This window comes from Ranitomeya imitator, chromosome 6 (genome assembly GCF_032444005.1).
Source record: "Ranitomeya imitator isolate aRanImi1 chromosome 6, aRanImi1.pri, whole genome shotgun sequence".
Lineage (NCBI taxonomy): Eukaryota > Metazoa > Chordata > Amphibia > Anura > Dendrobatidae > Ranitomeya > Ranitomeya imitator.
Window position 1 is genome coordinate 538,463,861 of NC_091287.1, and position 20,873 is coordinate 538,484,733.

The 20,873-nt window shown below is 46.8% G+C and overlaps 1 protein-coding gene across 1 annotated transcript in view; it reads left to right on the forward strand.

Moving 5' to 3' along the window:
* The first annotated feature begins 493 nt into the window (after positions 1–493).
* PHF20L1 (PHD finger protein 20 like 1) overlaps positions 494–20,873 on the forward strand; it is a 110,131-nt gene continuing 89,751 nt past the window's right edge. Inside the window, exons 1-2 of the mRNA XM_069731936.1 lie at positions 494–658; positions 7,144–7,253. Coding sequence (XP_069588037.1) covers positions 7,171–7,253 — 83 coding nt within the window. The 5' untranslated portion in view covers positions 494–658; positions 7,144–7,170. The remainder of the gene's footprint in view (positions 659–7,143; positions 7,254–20,873) is intronic.

The window sequence follows — 20,873 nt, forward strand, 5'->3', positions numbered from 1 at the left end:
TGATCGGGGCCCTCGCTCCTGTGGGAAGTGTTGGATTATGTCACTCTACAATGACCACAATGTTACACCCCTGGGTGACAGCAGCACAAGGAGCTACTGACTGCTGGATGTGGATTCTTATTGGAATTACATGGAACTTATTATATACCTGAGCCTATGACCAACTGGCCGTAAAGTGCGGCCGCAGAGGCTGCTGCTCTGGGTGTTTATTTGCGACAGTCGCTGATACAATGTTACTATTTCTCAGCCGTTATTTTTAAACACAAGTTGTATCATCTTCATGGAGAGAGCGTTCTATTTGCCCCGCCCACGTAACTCGACAGGTCACATGATCAAACCGTCGACCCGTACGCAGAAGAGTTCAGCCACGCCGGAAGTCACGTGTGTCTCACCTTGGAGACGGCGCCGGACGCGTCTACTTTGACGTGCTAACCCGGAAGTTGTGATAGTTTGACCTGTGACGTGGCAGGCTGCGATTGGCTGGCGGACGGTCAGAGGGCTCTCTGGGAGCTGCGGGTGGGAGTCCGCCAGAGAAGCTGCTACTGGAAGGATGAGGCTCCCCGGAGATTAGGACACCCCGAAATCCGAGAGGAGACGCCGTGTCCTTCACGGGCTGAGCAGTGTGCACCGTGACGTACGGGGAGAAGAGACAGCTGGGGTGAGAGAACGGAGACATCCAGGGGATACATGTAACGTGACGGTGGAGAGTGACACCAAGACCAAAACAGGAAGAGGAGACGGTGACCGTGCAAGAGACAGGCAGAGACAGTGCAAGAGACAGACAGTGACCGTGCAAGAGACAGACAGTGACCGTGCAAGAGACAGACAGTGACCGTGCAAGAGACAGACAGTGACCGTGCAAGAGACAGACAGTGACCGTGCAAGAGACAGACAGTGACCGTGCAAGAGACAGACAGTGACCGTGCAAGAGACAGACAGTGACCGTGCAAGAGACAGACAGTGACCGTGCAAGAGACAGGCAGAGACAGTGCAAGAGACAGACAGCGATCGTGACAGTGCAAGAGACAGTGACAGAGCGAGAGACACAGTGCAAGAGACACAGTGACAGTGCAAGAGACACAGTGACAGTGCAAGAGACACAGTGACAGTGCAAGAGACACAGTGACAGTGCAAGAGACACAGTGACAGTGCAAGAGACACAGTGACAGTGCAAGAGACACAGTGACAGTGCAAGAGACACAGTGACAGTGCAAGAGACACAGTGACAGTGCAAGAGACACAGTGACAGTGCAAGAGACACAGTGACAGTGCAAGAGACACAGTGACAGTGCAAGAGACACAGTGACAGTGCAAGAGACACAGTGACAGTGCAAGAGACACAGTGACAGTGCAAGAGACACAGTGACAGTGCAAGAGACACAGTGACAGTGCAAGAGACACAGTGACAGTGCAAGAGACACAGTGACAGTGCAAGAGACACAGTGACAGTGCAAGAGACACAGTGACAGTGCAAGAGACACAGTGACAGGCAGAGACAGTGCAAGAGACACAGTGACAGTGCAAGAGACACAGTGACAGTGCAAGAGACACAGTGACAGTGCAAGAGACACAGTGACAGTGCAAGAGACACAGTGACAGTGCAAGAGACACAGTGACTGTGCAAGAGACACAGTGACTGTGCAAGAGACACAGTGACAGTGCAAGAGACACAGTGACAGTGCAAGAGACACAGTGACAGTGCAAGAGACACAGTGACAGTGCAAGAGACACAGTGACAGTGCAAGAGACACAGTGACAGTGCAAGAGACACAGTGACAGTGCAAGAGACACAGTGACAGTGCAAGAGACACAGTGACAGTGCAAGAGACACAGTGACAGTGCAAGAGACACAGTGACAGTGCAAGAGACACAGTGACAGTGCAAGAGACACAGTGACAGTGCAAGAGACACAGTGACAGTGCAAGAGACACAGTGACAGTGCAAGAGACACAGTGACAGTGCAAGAGACACAGTGACAGTGCAAGAGACACAGTGAGAGGCAGAGACAGTGCAAGAGACGCAGAGACAGTGCAAGAGACACAGTGACAGTGCAAGAGACACAGTGACAGTGCAAGAGACACAGTGACAGTGCAAGAGACACAGTGACAGTGCAAGAGACACAGTGACAGTGCAAGAGACACAGTGACAGTGCAAGAGACACAGTGACAGTGCAAGAGACACAGTGACAGTGCAAGAGACACAGTGACAGTGCAAGAGACACAGTGACAGTGCAAGAGACACAGTGACAGTGCAAGAGACAGACAGCGATCGTGACAGTGCAAGAGACGCAGTGACAGTGCGAGAGACAGTGACCGTGCAAGAGACAGACAGCGATCGTGACAGTGCAAGAGACAGTGACCGTGCGAGAGACACAGTGAGAGGCAGAGACAGTGCAAGAGACAGGCAGTGACAGTGCAAGAGACAGGCAGTGACAGTGCAAGAGACAAGAACAAGAAGAAGAGGAGATGGCATGTCATGAGAGAGAGATGTAAGGAGGGGAGAGACACCAAGACCAAAAGAGAGAGAGGAGACTGTGTATCATAGAGAGAGACACGAACAAGGAGAGATGGCAGAGAGAGAGACAACATCCAGAGGGTCGAGAGAGTCGATGTATGGAGGGGAGAGACATCAAGACCAAAACAGGGAGAGTTGACAGTGCAAGAGACAGGAAGAGACAGTGTATCATAGAGAAAGACAAAAACAAGGAGAAGAGATGTCATGGGAGAGAGATGACGTACGGAGGGAGACAAGAACAAGAAGAAGAGATGGCATGTCATGGGAGAGAGAGGATGGAGGGGAGAGATGGATGACGGAGGGGAGAGACCCCAAGACCAAAACAGGGAGAGGAGACAGTGACCGTGCAAGAGACAGGCAGAGGCAGTGTATCATGGAAAGAGAAAAGAACAAGGAGAAGAGATGTCATGGGAGAGAGATGTACTTCAGAGAGACAACGTATGGAGGGGAGAGAGGTACGACGGACGGAGGGGACAGACGTACGACGGAGAGAGAGATGTTAGGTGTGGAGAGAGAGATGACTCATGGGGAGAGAGATGGCATTTGGGGGAAGAGAGACGGTGCATGGGCGAGAGAGAACTGCTCTTGCCTTCGCTCAGTACATTCCTGTGGTGTTCGCTCTATTTGCAGCTTCCTTCCCTTCTGGAATTGTTTGCTGCTCTTACACACTCCCACAAATTATGAAAACTATTCAAAATGTTTCACACGGACTGTAGACCTTGGCCAAGTGGGCATTTCTTTAATGTGCGTTTTGGACTAGTGTCTGAGATTATACGTCGTGGGGCAATGGGGTCGACTGTTATTCACTGGGGGGGAGCGATGGGGCCGACTGTTATATACTAGGGGGCAATGGGGTCAGAGGTTATACACTGGGAAGGAGGGAAGGAAATGGGGCCAGATGTTATACAGTATACTGAGTAGTGATGGGGATGGATGTTATACACTGGGGAGGGCAATGGGGCCAGATTTTATACACTGGGGGGGGCAATGGGGTCAGAGGTTATACACTGGGAAGGAAATGGGGCCAGATGTCATACAGGTGGGGGGGCAATGGGGTCAGAGGTTATACACTGGGAAGGAAATGGGGCCAGATGTCATAAACCAGGGGGCAATGGGGTCGGATGTTATACACCGGGTGGCAATGGGGCTGGATTTTATACACCGGGGGGCAATGGTGCCGGATGTTATACATCAGGGGGCAATGGGCCCGGATGTTATACACCAGGGGGCAATGGGGTCGGATGTTATACATCAGGGGGCAATGGGCCCGGATGTTATACATCGGGGGGCAATGGGGCCGGATGTTATACATTGGGGGCAATGGGGCCAGATGTTATACACCGGGGGGCAATGTGGCCGGATGTTATACTCCGGGGGACAATGGGGCCGGATGTTATACACCGGGGGGCAATGGGGCCGGATGTTATACACCGGGGGGCAATGGGGCCGGATGTTATACACCGGGGGGGAAATGGGGCCGGATGTTATACACCGGGGGGCAATGGGGCCGGATGTTATACACCGGGGGGCAATGGGGCCGGATGTTATACACCGGGGGGCAATGGGGCCGGATGTTATACACCAGGGAGCGAGGGGCCGGATGTTATACACCAGCGGGCAGTGGGTCTGATTTTTATACACTAGGGGGGTAAAGGGGCCGACCGTTTTACAATGTGGGGGTGGACAATGGGACCAGATTTTATATACTGCTTGTTTAAGGAAAAGGAGCGCACTCAGCTAACTAGGTGGTGCAGGCTGTATTTGGGAAAACCCAAAGTAGTCCAATAAACGAAAAAACAGCCGCACTCTGGGTGTTGACGGGGCCGGATGTTGTACACCGGGTGGTGACAGGGCTGGATATTATACACTGGGTGGTGACGGGGGCCGGATGTTATACATCGGGGGGAAATGGGGCCGGATGATATACACCAGATGGTGACGGGGGTCGGATGTTATACACCGGGTTGTGATGGGGGCCGGATGTTATGCACCAGGTTGTGATGGGGGCCGGATGTTATACACCGGGTGGTGACTGGGAGCCGGATGTTATACACCGGGTGGTGACTGGGGGGCCGGATGTTATACACTGGGTGGTGACGGGGGGGGCCGGATGTTATACACCGGGTGGTGACGGGGGGGGCAGGATGTTATACACCGGGTGGTGACGGGGGGGAAGGGGGGGCAGGATGTTATACACCGGGTGGTGACTGGGGGGCCGAATGTTATACACCGGGTGGTGACGGGGGGCCAGATGTTATACACCGGGTGGTGACCGGGGGCCGGATGTTATACACCGGGTGGTGACGGGGGGCCGGATGTTATAGACCGGGGGGGGGCGGGGGGGGGCAGGATGTTATACACCGGGTGGTGACGGGGGGGGGGGGCAGGATGTTATACACCGGGTGGTGACTGGGGGGCCGAATGTTATACACCGGGTGGTGACGGGGGGCCGGATGTTATACACCGGGTGGTGACGGGGGGCCGGATGTTATACACCGGGTGGTGACGGGGGGCCGGATGTTATACATCGGGTGGTGACGGGGGGGCCGGATGTTATACACCGGGTGGTGACTGGGGGGCCGGATGTTATACACCGGGTGGTGACCGGGGGCCGGATGTTATACACCGGGTGGTGACGGGGGGGCCGGATGTTATACACCGGGTGGTGACGGGGGGGCCGGATGTTATACACCGGGTGGTGACGGGGGGGCCGGATGTTATACACCGGGTGGTGGCGGGGGGGCAGGATGTTATACACCGGGTGGTGACGGGGGGGGGGGGGGGCAGGATGTTATACACCGGGTGGTGACTGGGGGGCCGAATGTTATACACCGGGTGGTGACGGGGGGCCGGATGTTATACACCGGGTGGTGACCGGGGGCCGGATGTTATACACCGGGTGGTGACGGGGGGCCGGATGTTATACACCGGATGGTGACGGGAGGCCGGATGTTATACACCGGATGGTGACGGGAGGCCGGATGTTATACACCGGGTGGTGACCGGGGGCCGGATGTTATACACCGGGTGGTGACGGGGGGCCGGATGTTATACACCGGATGGTGACGGGGGGCCGGATGTTATACACCGGGTGGTGACGGGGGGGCAGGATGTTATACACCGGGGGGCCATAGAGCCGCCAATACACCTGAAATCAATAATTAAGACGTATGTCCAATTCTTTCCACCATATAGTGTATTTCAAGAAATTAATTTGTGCAGTTTTGGACCTATAGAGTTCTCCTAGTTCCAGTGATCAGCTTGGTGAAGGGGCAGAGGCATCCCCGCCAGGGCTGCGGAATTGGTATCCATTTTAGTAGAGTCCGACTCCTAAAATATCTAATAAATTGGGTACAGTAGGACAATGCAGGATGTGCTGTTAATTTTTCCATAATTTGGGAATGTTCTGAAATGTCCTATAAATATCTGTTCTGCTCCTGATCTAAGGATCTCAGCTTTTAGTTGAGATGAGTCTGTGCTGCACCTTATGTACATGCTCACTAGTGACCAGTGCTGTGGACTCAGGATAATTCAGGAGTTGGATGTTTGGCTTACTGACTCCACAGCCCTGATTCCCTCGAGTTTCTCGTCCTTTTTGTCTACACAGGTTCAGCTGTTTCCATAAGTTGTAATGGGAGTGGGTATGGCCAAAATGCTCTGCAGATTCCAGGATGGAGCTTATGGTCAGCTACTGCTCCTTTCACGCTCTATGGGACTGCTGGAGATAGCGCAGTTGTTATGATAGAGTAGCAACTCATTCTGGAAAATAGGTAGCACTGAAAACTACCATCAACCCTGACCCTGTGCTCTCTAGGGGTTCTTACTTGATCTAAGATATCCCTAAGCACAGACTAGACGATGGCTACTCGGACGTATCTTGCTTGAAAGGCCGTCGAGCGTTTCACGTTCCTCCTAAATAACTGGAGAGCTGAGCAAAGTGTAAATTACCGACAGAAGGGATAGTGTGCTGAAATAGAAAGATCCCAGAACAAGTAAAAAAAAAACCCCACAAAATGGAGGATTAAAGGGAACCTGTCACCCCCAAAATCGAAGATGAGCTAAGCCCACCAGCATCAGGGGCTTAGCTACAGCATTCTGGAATGCTGTAGATAAGCCCCCGAAGTATCGTGAAAGATGAGAAAAACAGGTTATATTATACTCACCTGGGGGGCGGTCTGATCCGATGGGCATCACGGTCCGGTCCGGGGCCTATCACTAGCAGGTGGAAAGTGTATAAAGCCGCACCCGAAAGGTGATAGGGCAGACAAATAAGTAAATGAAAACACTATTACCCTAAAAAGACTGCAGCAAGGACAACTGAAGCTAAACACCAGCGAAAAGGTGTATCTGCTGTGGAGGGCAGACAGAGAAGCTGACCACAGGCTCACTGTCCTGAAATATTCTCGCTTCCCACAACTGAGAAATTTTGGATAACTATGCAATACTTCTCATAAACATGGTGCAGGGTGCAGGGTTTCCCCGCCATCAGTTGATGATGGTTTCTGTTGGTTTGTTATGACTGAATACGCTGCATTTACCTTACTAATTACAGGGGGAGGACGTGTTATCATTGCAGATGGTGCATTATTAGTTGGTTTCTGATTCCCGGATGCTTTTGTCCTTCCACAGGTTGGGGGGAGAAGAGAAGACTCTAAGATGAGTAAGAAGCCTCCGATTCGCCCTGGAATCACATTTGAGGTTGGCGCTCGTGTAGAGGCGCAGGACTACCTGCAGAAATGGTAAAGGAAGTTTGTTATTCATATATACCATATATAGTTTCTTTTTCAGACCCTTACAGTAATGTTAAATACCATTAATAAGATCTGGTTGTGTGCGGTCTGGGTGTTGAGACAGCAGATAATTGCACAAAAACCAGGGTAAACACAAAGTACAGTTTTTGCCGAAATAAATGGTTTGATGGGAAAGGAGCTTTATCTACAGGATAGCCAATGAATGTCAAGTTTAGTTTTGACCACAACTGATCATTTTAACTTGCGGCCGTGATCTTGCAATGGTAATAAAATCACACAATCTTTGAAGGCAAAATAGAACTCTGTACCATTGTGTTCTCAGTGTTCTCATAGTAATGAGTCCTAGAGCAACTTAGCATTGTGGCTGCCATTGTTCCCTTTTAAGCAGATACAGCTGGGGAAATAAGTATTTGACCCCTTGCTGATTTTGCAAGTTTGGCCACTGACAGACATGAACAGTCTATAATTGTAAGGGTAGGTTAATTTTAACTGAGAGATAGAATATCACAAATATAATCCAGAAAATCACATTGTATAAATTATATAAATGTATTTGTATTTTGCAATGAGAAATAAGTATTTGCTCCCTCTGGCAAACAAGACTTAATACTTGGTGGTAAAACCCTTGTTGGCAAGCACAGCAGTCAGACATTTATTGTAGCTGATGATGAGGTTTGCGCACATGTCAGGAGGAATTTTGCTCCACTCCTCTTTGCAGATCATCTCTAAATCATTAAGATTTTGAGGCTGCCGCTTTGCAACTCGGAGCTTCATCTCCCTCCATAAGTTTTCTATGGGATTAAGGTCTGGAGACTGGGTAGGCCACTCCATGACTTTAATGTGCTTCTTTTTGAGCCACTCCTTTGTTGCCTTGGCTATATGTTTTGGGTCATTGTCTTGCTGAAAGACCCAGCCACGACCCATTTTTAATGTCCTGGCGGAGTGAAGGAGGTTGTCACTCAGGATTTTATGTTACATGGCTCCATCCATTCTCCCATTGATGCGGTGAAGTAGTCCTGTGTCCTTAGGAGAGAAACACCCCCAAAACATAATGTTTCCACCTCCATGCTTGACAGTGGGGATGGTGTTCTTTGGGTCATAGGCAGCATTTATCTTCCTCCACACCCAATGAGTTGAGATAATGCCAAAGAGCTCAATTTTTGTCTCATCTGACCACAGCACCTTCTCCCAATCACTCACAGAATCATCCAGGTGTTCATTGGCAAACTTCAGATGGGCCTGCACATGTGCCTTCTTGAGCAGGGGGACCTTGTGGGCACTGCAGGATATTAAACCTTTACGGCGTAATGTGTTACCAATGGTTTTCTTGGTGACTGTGGTCCCAGCTGCCTTGAGATCATTAACAAGTTCCTCTTGTGTAGTTTTAGGCTGATCTCTCACCTTCCTCATGATCAAGGATACCCCATGAGATGAGATTTTGCATGTTGCCCCAGATTGATGTTGATTGACAGTGATTTTTTATTTCTTCCATTTTCTTACTATTGCACCAACAGTTGTCTCCTTTTCACCCAGCGTCTTACTTATGGTTTTGTAGCCCATTCCAGCTTTGTGCAGGTCTATGATCTTGTCCCTGACATCCTTATAAAGCTCTTTGGTCTTGCCCATGTTGTAGAGGTTAGAGTCTGACTGATTAATTGAGTCTGTGGACAGCATTCTTTTATAAAGGTGACTATGTAAGACAGCTGTCTGTAATGCAGGTAATGAGTTGATTAGAAGGTTCTAACTGGTCTGTAGGAGCCAGAACTCTTACTGTTGATAGGAGATCAAATACCTTTTATGTATAAGCTGAGTTTTTCAGCACATTTTTTGTGCTGAAAACGCCCTCCCCCTCGACTTATACACCAGTCATTGTCCCAGAAGCTGGCGGGGGAGGGGGGAGCGGTGGAGCAGCAGATCACAGGAGGTAGGAGCCAGCGGCTGCAGCAGTAATTTTGCCTGCTGCTACAGAGAAATTAATATTTACTGCTCTGGCAATAAATTTTAATTTCTTATAGCGCGCACAGTTACAGCCGCAGCCGCTGCTTCCAACAACTGTAATAAAAAGCAACCTCCTACTTACCTTCCCTGCGCGCCCTCGTTGCATCCTGTTCCGGCTTCCAGCAGCTCCGAGCGATCACGTGTCCCCAGTGAGTGGAGAGAGGGGAATATTCATTACCTTAAAGGGAACCTGTCACCCCCAAAATCGATGGTGAGGTAAGCTCACCGTCATCAGGGGCTTATCTACAGCATCCTGCTGACTCCTTGTCAGTCCTCTCTCCTGGGAAAAGCTTCCTCACGGGGATCACCAACTTGCCTGGCAGGCGCACCTCAGTCAGTCCAGACCCACTGAAGCCAGTGGCTTCCCCAACACAGACCATCCAGGTCCACGGTGTTCCCAACACATAGGCTCTCAGGACCTTCCAGCACAGAACCATTCAGGTCCACACTGAGACCATGTGACCCCCACCCTGGTCACATTATGAAGCTGTAACCACTCCCATAGGTGGGAGGTGTGTGTGGCTAGTTTGACCCACCCATCTCTCATAACTAGCCCTGCCAGCCTCCCTTGTTAAACAACACAATTTACTTGTAGGACTATAGGTCCCACAAGTAAATAGTGCCGGGTTTTGACTCATTACTACCGTTATGCCTGCAATTGCCATGTATTCCCATGGCCTCAATTCCCCTCCATGCGTATTCTGGGAAGACCATGCAGCGCCCCCTACCTGTAACAGGGGTCACTGCATCACAGCACCCAGAATAAGACTGAGTCCTGCTTTCCCACAGTGAAAGATGATAAAAACATCATATGTACCCAAAATGGTATAAATACAAACATTAACTCTGCCCAAAAACCAACCCCCCCCCTCACACAGTGTCATGGACATAAAAATAAAACATAAATGAGCCTCAGAAAATGGCGAGACAAACTGCATCTTTAAAAAATGGAAAATCATTGTGTATGGACAGGAGATGCGCTGCCTGTAAAATGATGTTCTGTTCTCACAGGAAGATCATATTAACGATCGTTCTGTGCACATAAGTGTCTACACAGGCCATTAAACGAATACTTCATGGCTGCAAATGGCCAGTTTACACTGTGTAAAAGTTAGGTAATATTGACGGAGAGATTGCGGGGCGTATTTATCACAGTGCGGGGGAGGCTGGGCTCACAGGAGGAGGCTGGACTTACTGAGGAGAGGTTGGGCAGGCTGCCTGCACCATGACACACATTTACATTACAGGCTGATGAAGCACATTGTGCCATAACTTGGATCCCAGTAGTTTAACCCCTTAGATCTCTTCCTCTGACTCTCCATTGGCTCCACGCAGCACGATTGCTGGGAGCCATTGTTTATGGCAAATTGAGGTCTAACACTGCCCAATATAAATTGAAGCTTAATAAATCATACCAGTGCCAGATCTAAGTCAGATGTGCACAAATCTGTGTTGTGGGGCCAATAAATATTGTATGTAAGGAAAAAAAAAAAAAAAGTTTAATCAATAAAAAACAATGCCAAAATCAAAATTTTTGTTCACTTTTCATTGCATAGAATAAAATAAGATGCAACAAGCGATCCCTGGATTGTTCCTCGGATTCTGATGCAAATTTTTTTTTTTTTTTTTTTTTTTAAGTTATTTTCTTATACAAAGGTAGTGAAACATAAAAAATGTCATAACTCAGGTTTCCATGTAATGTTTACCTGCACTATAAAATGGTTTCTTTATTCCAGATGATGGGGAAAAATCAATGCTAGAACTTCCAGTTTTTGTACATCTGTCTATAACAAAAATAGAACAGAAAATTGACAAAAAGTTGTGCGTACTCAAAACTTGTACCATTGAAACGACATGGGACTGCATCGTGTCCCTCAAAATATAAGTCATCGGACAACACCAGTGACAGAAGAATGAAAACAATTTTATTTTTTTTCTATAGTAGTATAGTAGTTTTCGCTGCAGTTATGACGTCCCATACTGTAAACCTACATTCTTTATCATATATAGTGTTACAAAAATGACAAATTAATATCCAAATGCAATGGAGAATTAGTGAAAGCGCTCCGTCTCACCCACTGCGGTGGAAGTGCTCCATCCCGCCCACTGCGGTGGAAGTGCTCCATCCCGCCCACTGCGGTGGAAGTGCTCCATCCCGCCCACTGCGGTGGAAGTGCTCCATCCCGCCCACTGCGGTGGAAGTGCTCCGTCTCGCCCACTGCGGTGGAAGTGCTCCGTCCCGCCCACTGCGGTGGAAGTGCTCCGTCTCGCCCACTGCGGTGGAAGTGCTCCATCCCGCCCACTGCGGTGGAAGTGCTCCGTCCCGCCCACTGCGGTGGAAGTGCTCCGTTCCCGCCCACTGCGGTGGAAGGGCTCCGTCCCGCCCACTGCGGTGGAAGCGCTCCGTCCCGCCCACTGCGGTGGAAGCGCTCCGTCCCGCCCACTGCGGTGGAAGCGCTCCGTCCCGCCCACTGCGGTGGAAGCGCTCCGTCCCGCCCACTGCGGTGGAAGCGCTCCGTCCCGCCCACTGCGGTGGAAGCGCTCCGTCCCGCCCACTGCGGTGGAAGCGCTCCGTCCCGCCCACTGCGGTGGAAGCGCTCCGTCCCGCCCACTGCGGTGGAAGCGCTCTCCGTCCCGCCCACTGCGGTGGAAGCGCTCTCCGTCCCGCCCACTGCGGTGGAAGCGCTCTCCGTCCCGCCCACTGCGGTGGAAGCCCTCTCCGTCCCGCCCACTGCGGTGGAAGCGCTCTCCGTCCCGCCCACTGCGGTGGAAGCGCTCTCCGTCCCGCCCACTGCGGTGGAAGCGCTCTCCGTCCCGCCCACTGCGGTGGAAGCGCTCTCCGTCCCGCCCACTGCGGTGGAAGCGCTCTCCGTCCCGCCCACTGCGGTGGAAGCGCTCTCCATCCCGCCCACTGCACTTCCAGTATAATTTGCATATCACTTGTAAAGTGGGCCTCTCTGCAGTACCTCAGCGATTTTGTTTAATAAAGGATAGGTTCTTAAACCTTTTTAGTATCTTTGTAATTGTTGCAACCTGTGAAGTAAATAGATTGTAACAATTTTAAAAAAATGGTAGAATTGATAGAAAAAGTGCTAAAATTCAGGAGATCAGCCATTGACCGAGATGTCTGGTAGCCATCTTCATTGTAGTGGGATTATGGCGGGGTATTGCTGTTTCAGCACCTTAGACTGAAGGAAGACATTTACCATGACCGCAAATGATTGGGCATATTAAAATTCACTATGCCCAATCTTTTCCTTTTTTTTCCTGATACCTGTTGTAGAGAGTTAGGATACCCTCATACTGCTCTTTAGTCTCCTGGGTTTATGCTTACGTGTTCAGTGACCTATTCATGTCTGCTTTCGTCAGTGTCCCCCACAGGTCTGCCACTCTCTCTGCTCTTCTGATACTTTGCTACAGTGTAACTGCTGAACAATGCCGAAAAAAAACCTTCACAAAAAGACCAGAGTATAAAAAGCCAATATAATCTTTATCGAAAAACACATATTGTGACGGCCTCACAGCTCTGATAACGCTTAGAGACGTCCTGGGGTTCAGTCTCTGCCTGTGAGGTTTCCATTCACTGACTGCAAGCTGAGATGATGAAGTTGGTAAAGCATGGATGAATAAGAGGACTAGAAAGACACAGGAATCTTTATTAGACAATGAGGATTCTTTGCCTAAAACCTCCTTTAAACCTTGATTTGCGTTATTTTTTTTTTATTTTAGTTTATTTTTATAATTTTTCTTAGATTCCATGATCTTTGCTTGCTTTCTGTGAACATGCTCTTTTTTGTTTTCTTCCATAGGTAAAAACAAAAAAACTGATAGGTTTTAACAATCTTTTTCTGTTCCAATAGTTCCTACAATGTATGGTATTGGGTAAAATATATCAATCCAGCAAATATGTGTGGATTTTAATATTTGATGTCTGATGTTTGGCACATGACTCTGATTCCAGAGATGTGTCACTTACTAGATTGTGTTTTGCTGTTTCAAAACAATCAGTTTTTATTAGCAGGAGATTATCACTGCAGGGCTAGGTGTCTTGTGCCTCTTGGTCCAACCCCACCTACACCACTGATTGGCTGATTTCTATGTACACTGTATAGACATAAAGCAGCCAATCAGTGGTGTGGGCGGGGTTCTACACATAAAGCAGCCAATCAGTGGTGTGGGCGGGGTTCTACACTGCTCAGCATTTGAGCTCTGCTACTAAATTGACACATCGCTGAAATCAGGGTCTCTTGCTCTCCATCATGTTGCTGTCAGATTACATTAAATTCTGCTGACAGATTCCCTTTAATGTCCTATTCTTGGGATCAGTAATGCGAAGTCCCGCTGCCTTTTATTGCAGCACATCCCTAATCACTTGAATGGGCCTGAGCTGCAGAAATCTGTAGTACCAGACACAGCCACTATGAAACATTTGGCGCTGTTCCTTGTACACAGGGAAGGGGACATGGCGGTCGCTGCACTACTGTGTTCTCCGTCAATCATCTATTTGTTGGGACCCCACAGGTGTGAAATTAATGGTCTATACAGATATTTTTGACAGTCAGAATAGCTCTGTTTATGGTCTAAGTGCCAGAATTCTGAAAGAACATGGGAAATGTTATTGTAAACAGAGCAGTAAGTAGATAATAACGTGCACCCCCCAGTCTCTGCCTATGGTGATGGGATAGTGGCCGAGCCACAAAGTGGAAGAATCATCTGCAGATATCACTTCCCATCATTATATAAAGTTGTGTTAGGAGGAAACAGAATGAATCTCCTCGTTGTGAGCGGACGACATCAGGGATCCATGTTTCTTTACATTGCAGGAGTTCGTTCGCGCATCCTCTAGGAAGGTTGTGCTCACATTAGCTTCTTTTTTGTAATTTTTTAAAGTGAATATCAACAAAAAAATGACCCGTAGTTTAGTTATATATATATATTTTTAAATATACTTACGGTAGTTTTCTGTATAATTATCGATGAAAGAAAATACTTTCTTTTAATTCTGAGTCTTATAGACTGATAATTTCTGTTCTATAAAGATCTCTTCTCAGCAGTCCAATCACAGGGCAGTATTATAATGAAAGGTAACATAGGGGATATCACAGCTCACCTCCTCCTCCTGTACAATGGCTGATAACACCTCTATATACAGTAGATAACACAGGATCCACCATTCACAATAGGTGATATTACAGCTCACCTCCTCCTCCTGTACAATGGCTGATAACACCTCTATATACAGTAGATCACACAGGATCCACCCTTCAGCAGAGATGATGTCACAGCTCACCTCCTCCTCCTGTACAATGACTGATAACACCTATATACAGTAGATAACACAGGATCCACCATTCACAATAGGTGATGTCACAGCTCGCCTCCTCCTCCTGTACAATGACTGATAACACCTCTATATACAGTAGATAACACAGGATCCACCATTCACAATAGGTGATATCACAGCTCACCTCCTCCTCCTTCTGTACAATGACTGATAACACCTATATACAGTAGATAACACAGGATCCACCATTCACAATAGGTGATGTTACGTGCTACGGAACCACTCAGCCCCCAGAATATGTTGTGCAGTTATATGTATGTATAAGGTTCCATGTGAGATGCATGTCCCTAATGCATTTTGTCCTCCACCCACCTTTGTAATTCCCACAGTAAATATCGGCAGGCTCCGGCCACCTGCGGCTATTGTAATGTATATCTGGCCTGCTGCTTTTCTATTGGCCTGCCCTCTGTATCTGTGTGATATATTCTGTGTCCTGTGAGTAAAGTGTTGTCAGACTGGAAATACATGGAGAAGCAGTGATCTTCTATATGCGCCCATGTAAGCAAGCAATTCCAGCCAGCGTCCTTCATTCAGACTCCACTCCAGCCAAAGCAGAGTGGACCTCCTGAAACACGGGGTGGTACTGAAAGAGGTACCCCAGCTTGGTAGACCCCGTTACAGGTGATGTAACAGTTCACCACCTCCTCCTCCTGTACAATGACTGATAACACCTCTATATACAGTAGATAACACAGGATCCACCTTTCACAATAGGTGATATCACAGCTCACCTCCTCCTGTACAATAGTTACATAGTTATTAAGGTTGAAGGAAGACTATATGTCCATCTAGTTCAACCCATAGCCTAACCTAACCTGCCCTAACATGTTGATCCAGAGGAAGGCAAAAAAACCCCATGTGCAAAGAGTAAGCTCCACATTGGGGAAAAAAATTCCTTCCCGACTCCACATACGGCAATCAGACTAGTTCCCTGGATCAACGCCCTATCAAGGAATCTAGTGTATATACCCTGTAACATTATACTTTTCCAGAAAGGTATCCAGTCCCCTCTTAAATTTAAGTAATGAATCACTCATTACAACATCATACGGCAGAGAGTTCCATAGTCTCACTGCTCTTACAGTAAAGAATCCGCGTCTGTTATTATGTTTAAACCTTTTTTCCTCCAACCGCAGAGGATGCCCCCTTGTCCCTGTTTCAGGTCTATGATTAAAAAGATAATCAGAAAGGTCTTTGTACTGTCCCCTCATATATTTATACATTAACATAAGATCACCCCTTAGTCTTCGTTTTTCCAAACTAAATAGCCCCAAGTGTAATAACCTATCTTGGTATTGCAGACCCCCCAGTCCTCTAATAACCTTGGTCGCTCTTCTCTGCACCCGCTCCAGTTCAGCTATGTCTTTCTTATACACCGGAGACCAGAACTGTGCACAGTATTCTAAGTGTGGTTGCACTAGTGACTTGTATAGAGGTAAAATTATGTTCTCTTCATGAGCATCTATGCCTCTTTTAATGCATCCCATTATTTTATTTGCCTTTGTAGCAGCTGCCTGACACTGGCCACTGAACATGAGTTTGTCATCCACCCATACACCCAGGTCTTTTTCATTGACGGTTTTGCCCAGAGTTTTAGAATTAAGCACATAATTATACATCTTATTACTTCTACCCAAGTGCATGACCTTACATTTATCCCCATTAAAGCTCATTTGCCATTTATCAGCCCAAGCTTCTAGTTTACATAAATCATCCTGTAATATAAAATTGTCCTCCTCTGTATTGATTACCCTGCAGAGTTTAGTGTCATCTACTCTGAATGCCCCCTACAAGGTCATTAATAAATATGTTAAAAAGAAGAGGGCCCAATACTGACCCCTGTAGTACCCCACTGCTAACCGCTACCCAGTCCGAGTGTGCTCCATTAATAACCACCCTTTGTTTCCTATCCCTGAGCCAGCTCTCAACCCACTTACACATATTTTCTCCTATCCCCATTATTCTCATTTTATGTATCAGCCTTTTGTGTGGCACCGTATCAAAAGCTTTTGAACAGTCCATATACACTACATCCACTGGGTTCCCTTGGTCCAGTCCGGAACTTACCTCTTCATAGAAACTGATCAAATTAGTCTGACAGGAACGGTTCCTAGTAAACCCGTGCTGATACTGGGTCATGAGGTTATTCCTCTTCAGATACTCCAGTATAGCATCCCTTAGAATGCCCTCCAGGATTTTACCCACAGTAGAGGTTAAGCTTACTGGCCTATAATTTCCGAGTTCAGTTTTTGTCCCCTTTTTGAATATTGGCACCACATTTGCTATACGCCAGTCCTGTAACACAGACCCTGTTATTATGGAGTCTTTAAAGATTAAAAATAATGGTCTATCAATGACTGTACTTAATTCCTGCAGTACTCGAGGGTGTATCCCATCCGGGCCCGGATATTTGTCAATTTTAGTGATTTTTAGACGCCGCCGCACTTCCTGCTGGGTTAAGCCGGTGACATTTAATTGGGAATTTTTATCACTAGACATTTTGTCTGCCATGGGATTTTCTTGTGTAAATACTGATGAAAAAAAGTCATTTAGCATATTGGCTTTTTCCTCATCCTCATCCACCATTTCACCCAGACTATTTTTAAGGGGGCCAACACTATCATTTTTTAGTTTCTTACTATTTATGTAGTTAAAGAATATTTTAGGATTATTTTTACTCTCTCTGGCAATGAGTCTCTCTGTCTCAATCTTTGCTGCCTTGATTTGCTTTTTACAGAATTTATTTAATTTTCTGTATTTATTTAATGTCTCCTCACTACCTACTTCCTTTAATTCTCTAAATGCTTTCTTTTTGTCACTTATTGCGCCCCTTACAGCTCTATTTAGCCATATTGGTTTCCTCCTATTTCTAGTATGTTTATTCCCATACGGTATATACTGTGCACAGGTCCTATCCAGGATGCTAATAAACGTCTCCCATTTTCTTTGTGTATTTTTGTGTCTCAGGATATCGTCCCAGTTAATTGCACCAAGATCCTCTCTCATCCGTTGGAAATTTGCCCTCCTGAAGTTTAGTGTCCTTGTAACCCCTCTACTACACATCTTTTTAAAGGATACTTGAAAACTTATTATTTTGTGATCGCTATTTCCCAAGTGACCCCCAACCCTTATATTTGATATGCGGTCTGGCCTGTTGGTTAATATTAGGTCTAGCAGTGCCCCCCTTCTTGTTGGGTCCTGAACCAGTTGTGAAAGGTAATTGTCTCTCATAATTGTCAAAAACTGATTACCTTTGCTGGAACTGCAGGTTTCTGACTGATAACACCTCTATATACAGTAGATAACACAGGATCCACCATTCAGGATATCACAGCTCACCTCCTTCTCCTGTACAATGACTGATAACACCTCTATACACAGTAGATAACGCAGGATCCACCATTCAGGATATCACAGCTCACCTCTCCTTTTTCCTGCACAGTGACTTCTGCACAGATCAGTGCATGCTTAGAAAGCTTTTCTTTGAATGTTAGAGCCAGTCTTTTGCTGCCTATGGCCCATGTGGCTGCTGTCATATCTCTAACGCTTTTATTAGTGCCCCCATAAGCCTTCAAATATTGTAATACAAATCTTAAATTCTAAAATGAAAATGTGTAAATAAAAAAAAAAAAGAAATGTCATGGTCTAGTTTTTACTAATGAAAATAATATAGGCGACACAGGTAAATACTAGCAGTCCAATGTGACTGCCCAGAGTAATCTCTGTTTTTGGTATAAATTCTATCACCACACGTCACACAATTTACCAGTCGGTGCCGTAGATTCTAAGAAAACCACCAGACTCCGCGTTCATGATCTGCAGGATTCTGAGTTTGTGTATTAGAATAATTAATTGAAAGGGGAAAGTGTTTACAATAATAGCTGTGTGGGGTCCAATCGGGGAGGTCAACAATTCTGTGCAGAAACTGGCGTGAATCAGGGGGCCCTTATATAAAGGGAACCTGTCAGCATGATTGTGCACAGTAATCTACAGATAGTGTCAGGTCAGCGCCGTTATACTGATTACAATGATGCCTGGTGATGAAATCTGTCTTGTGGTTCTTGTTTAATCTTTATTTTCAGTTCTGAGTTAATGATATGCTCGTGCTCCGGGGCGCCCTGTGGGGTCTGCATGTGGTGCTCTGCTTCGGTATTCATACTGATGGCTTATCATTGGTCACTGATCCCTCACTGACTTACCCCTATTTTACATACTGAATAGTAAATGTATTGAAAAACGAGAAAAAAAAATCGCCTATGCTGCAGCATGATCGCATCTAATGATATGCATTAAATTGTTTTATTTAGTTACAAACATTTATTCTACAAACAAAAAAAACTTTAAATGGCCGGACCTGCACAGTATCATCTATTTTATCGCCGATAGATGATACTGTGCAGGCGCAACCGGCGCCATTTTGAGAGAGATTTTTTTATTTTTTTCAGAATTAATGTATGTGTCTAAATAAAACAATTTAATGCATATTATAGATGCGATCATACTGCAGCGTAGGTGATTTTTTTTTCCTCTATTTTTTTCAATACATATATTGTTCAGTATGTAAAATAGGGGCAGGTCAGTGAGGGATCAGTGACCTGTCATAAGCCAGGCCGCCCGGAGCACGAGCATATCATTAACTGAAAATAACGTTTTAACAAGAACCACAAGACTGATTTCATCACCAGGTATCAGTGTAATCTGTATAACGGCGCCGACCTGACACTGTCTGTAGGTAACTGGGCACAATCCCGCCGACAAGTTCCCTTTAAGGGTGAAGCCAGGAAATGTTGTACTTGCGTTTCTCCTTGAAAGCCAGAGAAAGTTGAGGTAAAACTTATAAAGAAGGGCAGACAATGATCGTCTGTTCAGTAAAGATGATCTCCAATGCTTTACAATGGAGACGACCATTCTAATAGATGGAAGAATGGCAAAGGATCAGCCAGCGATCGGCTCCAGGAAGATCACAGTCTCAAGTGACCTGTGAGGACTGTGACAGAAGACATCTGTGTGATGCTAAACTCTGACCAAGAAGTCCCTGCAAAGTCCCACTGATAATAAAGACCTTTACTGAAGCTGACACAATGTGCCAAAGAACACCTCATTTGGCCTAAAGAGAAATGGAGAAACAGTTTGTGGACTGATGAAAGTAAAATTGTTCTTTTTGGGTCCGAGGGCCGCGGACAGTTCATCAGACGACCCCCAAACTCTGCATTCAGACCACGGAACAGTCTGCACACAGTGAAGCATGGTGGAGCCAGCATCATGATATGGGCAGGTTCCTCTTACTATGGTGCCAGACCAGTTTCCACATATTAAAATACTTGGAGAGGTCACGTTGCATAATGCTGAAGAGGATATGCCCTTGAAATGGGGGTTTCATCTAGACAACGACCCTAAACACACCAGTAATGAGCAACATCTTGGTTCCAGTGCAACATAATTGAGGTTATGGAGCGGCCGGCCCAATCCCCGGACCCTAATCCGATAGGACAACTTGTGGGGTGACATCAAAAATGGCGTTTCTGAGACAAAAAACAACAAATGCCAGAATATTGCGGGATGTCGTCCGAGGATCCTGGGCTGGAATCACAGGTGACAGAAGTTGGTGACTCTATGCAACATAGATGTGAAGCCGTTCTAAAAAACTGCGGGTAACAACTAAATATTAGGTCAGTGATTCACAGGAATGAGAAATCCACAAAAAATAGTAATATTGTGAGTCTGTGAAGACAAAAGCAGACGCTGCGGATTATTAGAACGGCCCAATGTTCTTTGTTATTTTCTGTAGTTACAGATTATCCACATTCCTCTTCATGTTGTGAATTAGAAACCAGCGTGCAATGTCCCCAATGCTGGAAATAACGCCTGGTAGAAAGGTTTTGTGATTCTCTCGTGTTTGTGAACTCACTGCTGGTATTTTGGACACTACTGTACATGTTCAATCTCATCGAGATGTCTTGTTGAGGTCTGCTGGTATTTTATCCACTTCTTTTGGTTGAAAATACAATTAAGGCTGAATGGAGCTTATAACACAAGTGTGAACACAGCCGAAGAGCTGCTAATATGTGTTAGAGGGGGGCACATTTCAATATTGGGGAAGGACAAAGCTACCTTGAAGTATTGGGTGAGGACTAAAACCCTGCTGCGACCACTGGGGAATGGGAAGCTCTGCCATGACTAATGGGGGACCGATTGCAGCCTTAACTACTCAAGGAAAGTGGGAGACGTTCTGATGTGACTCCTGGGGGTTGGGAATCTCTGTAATG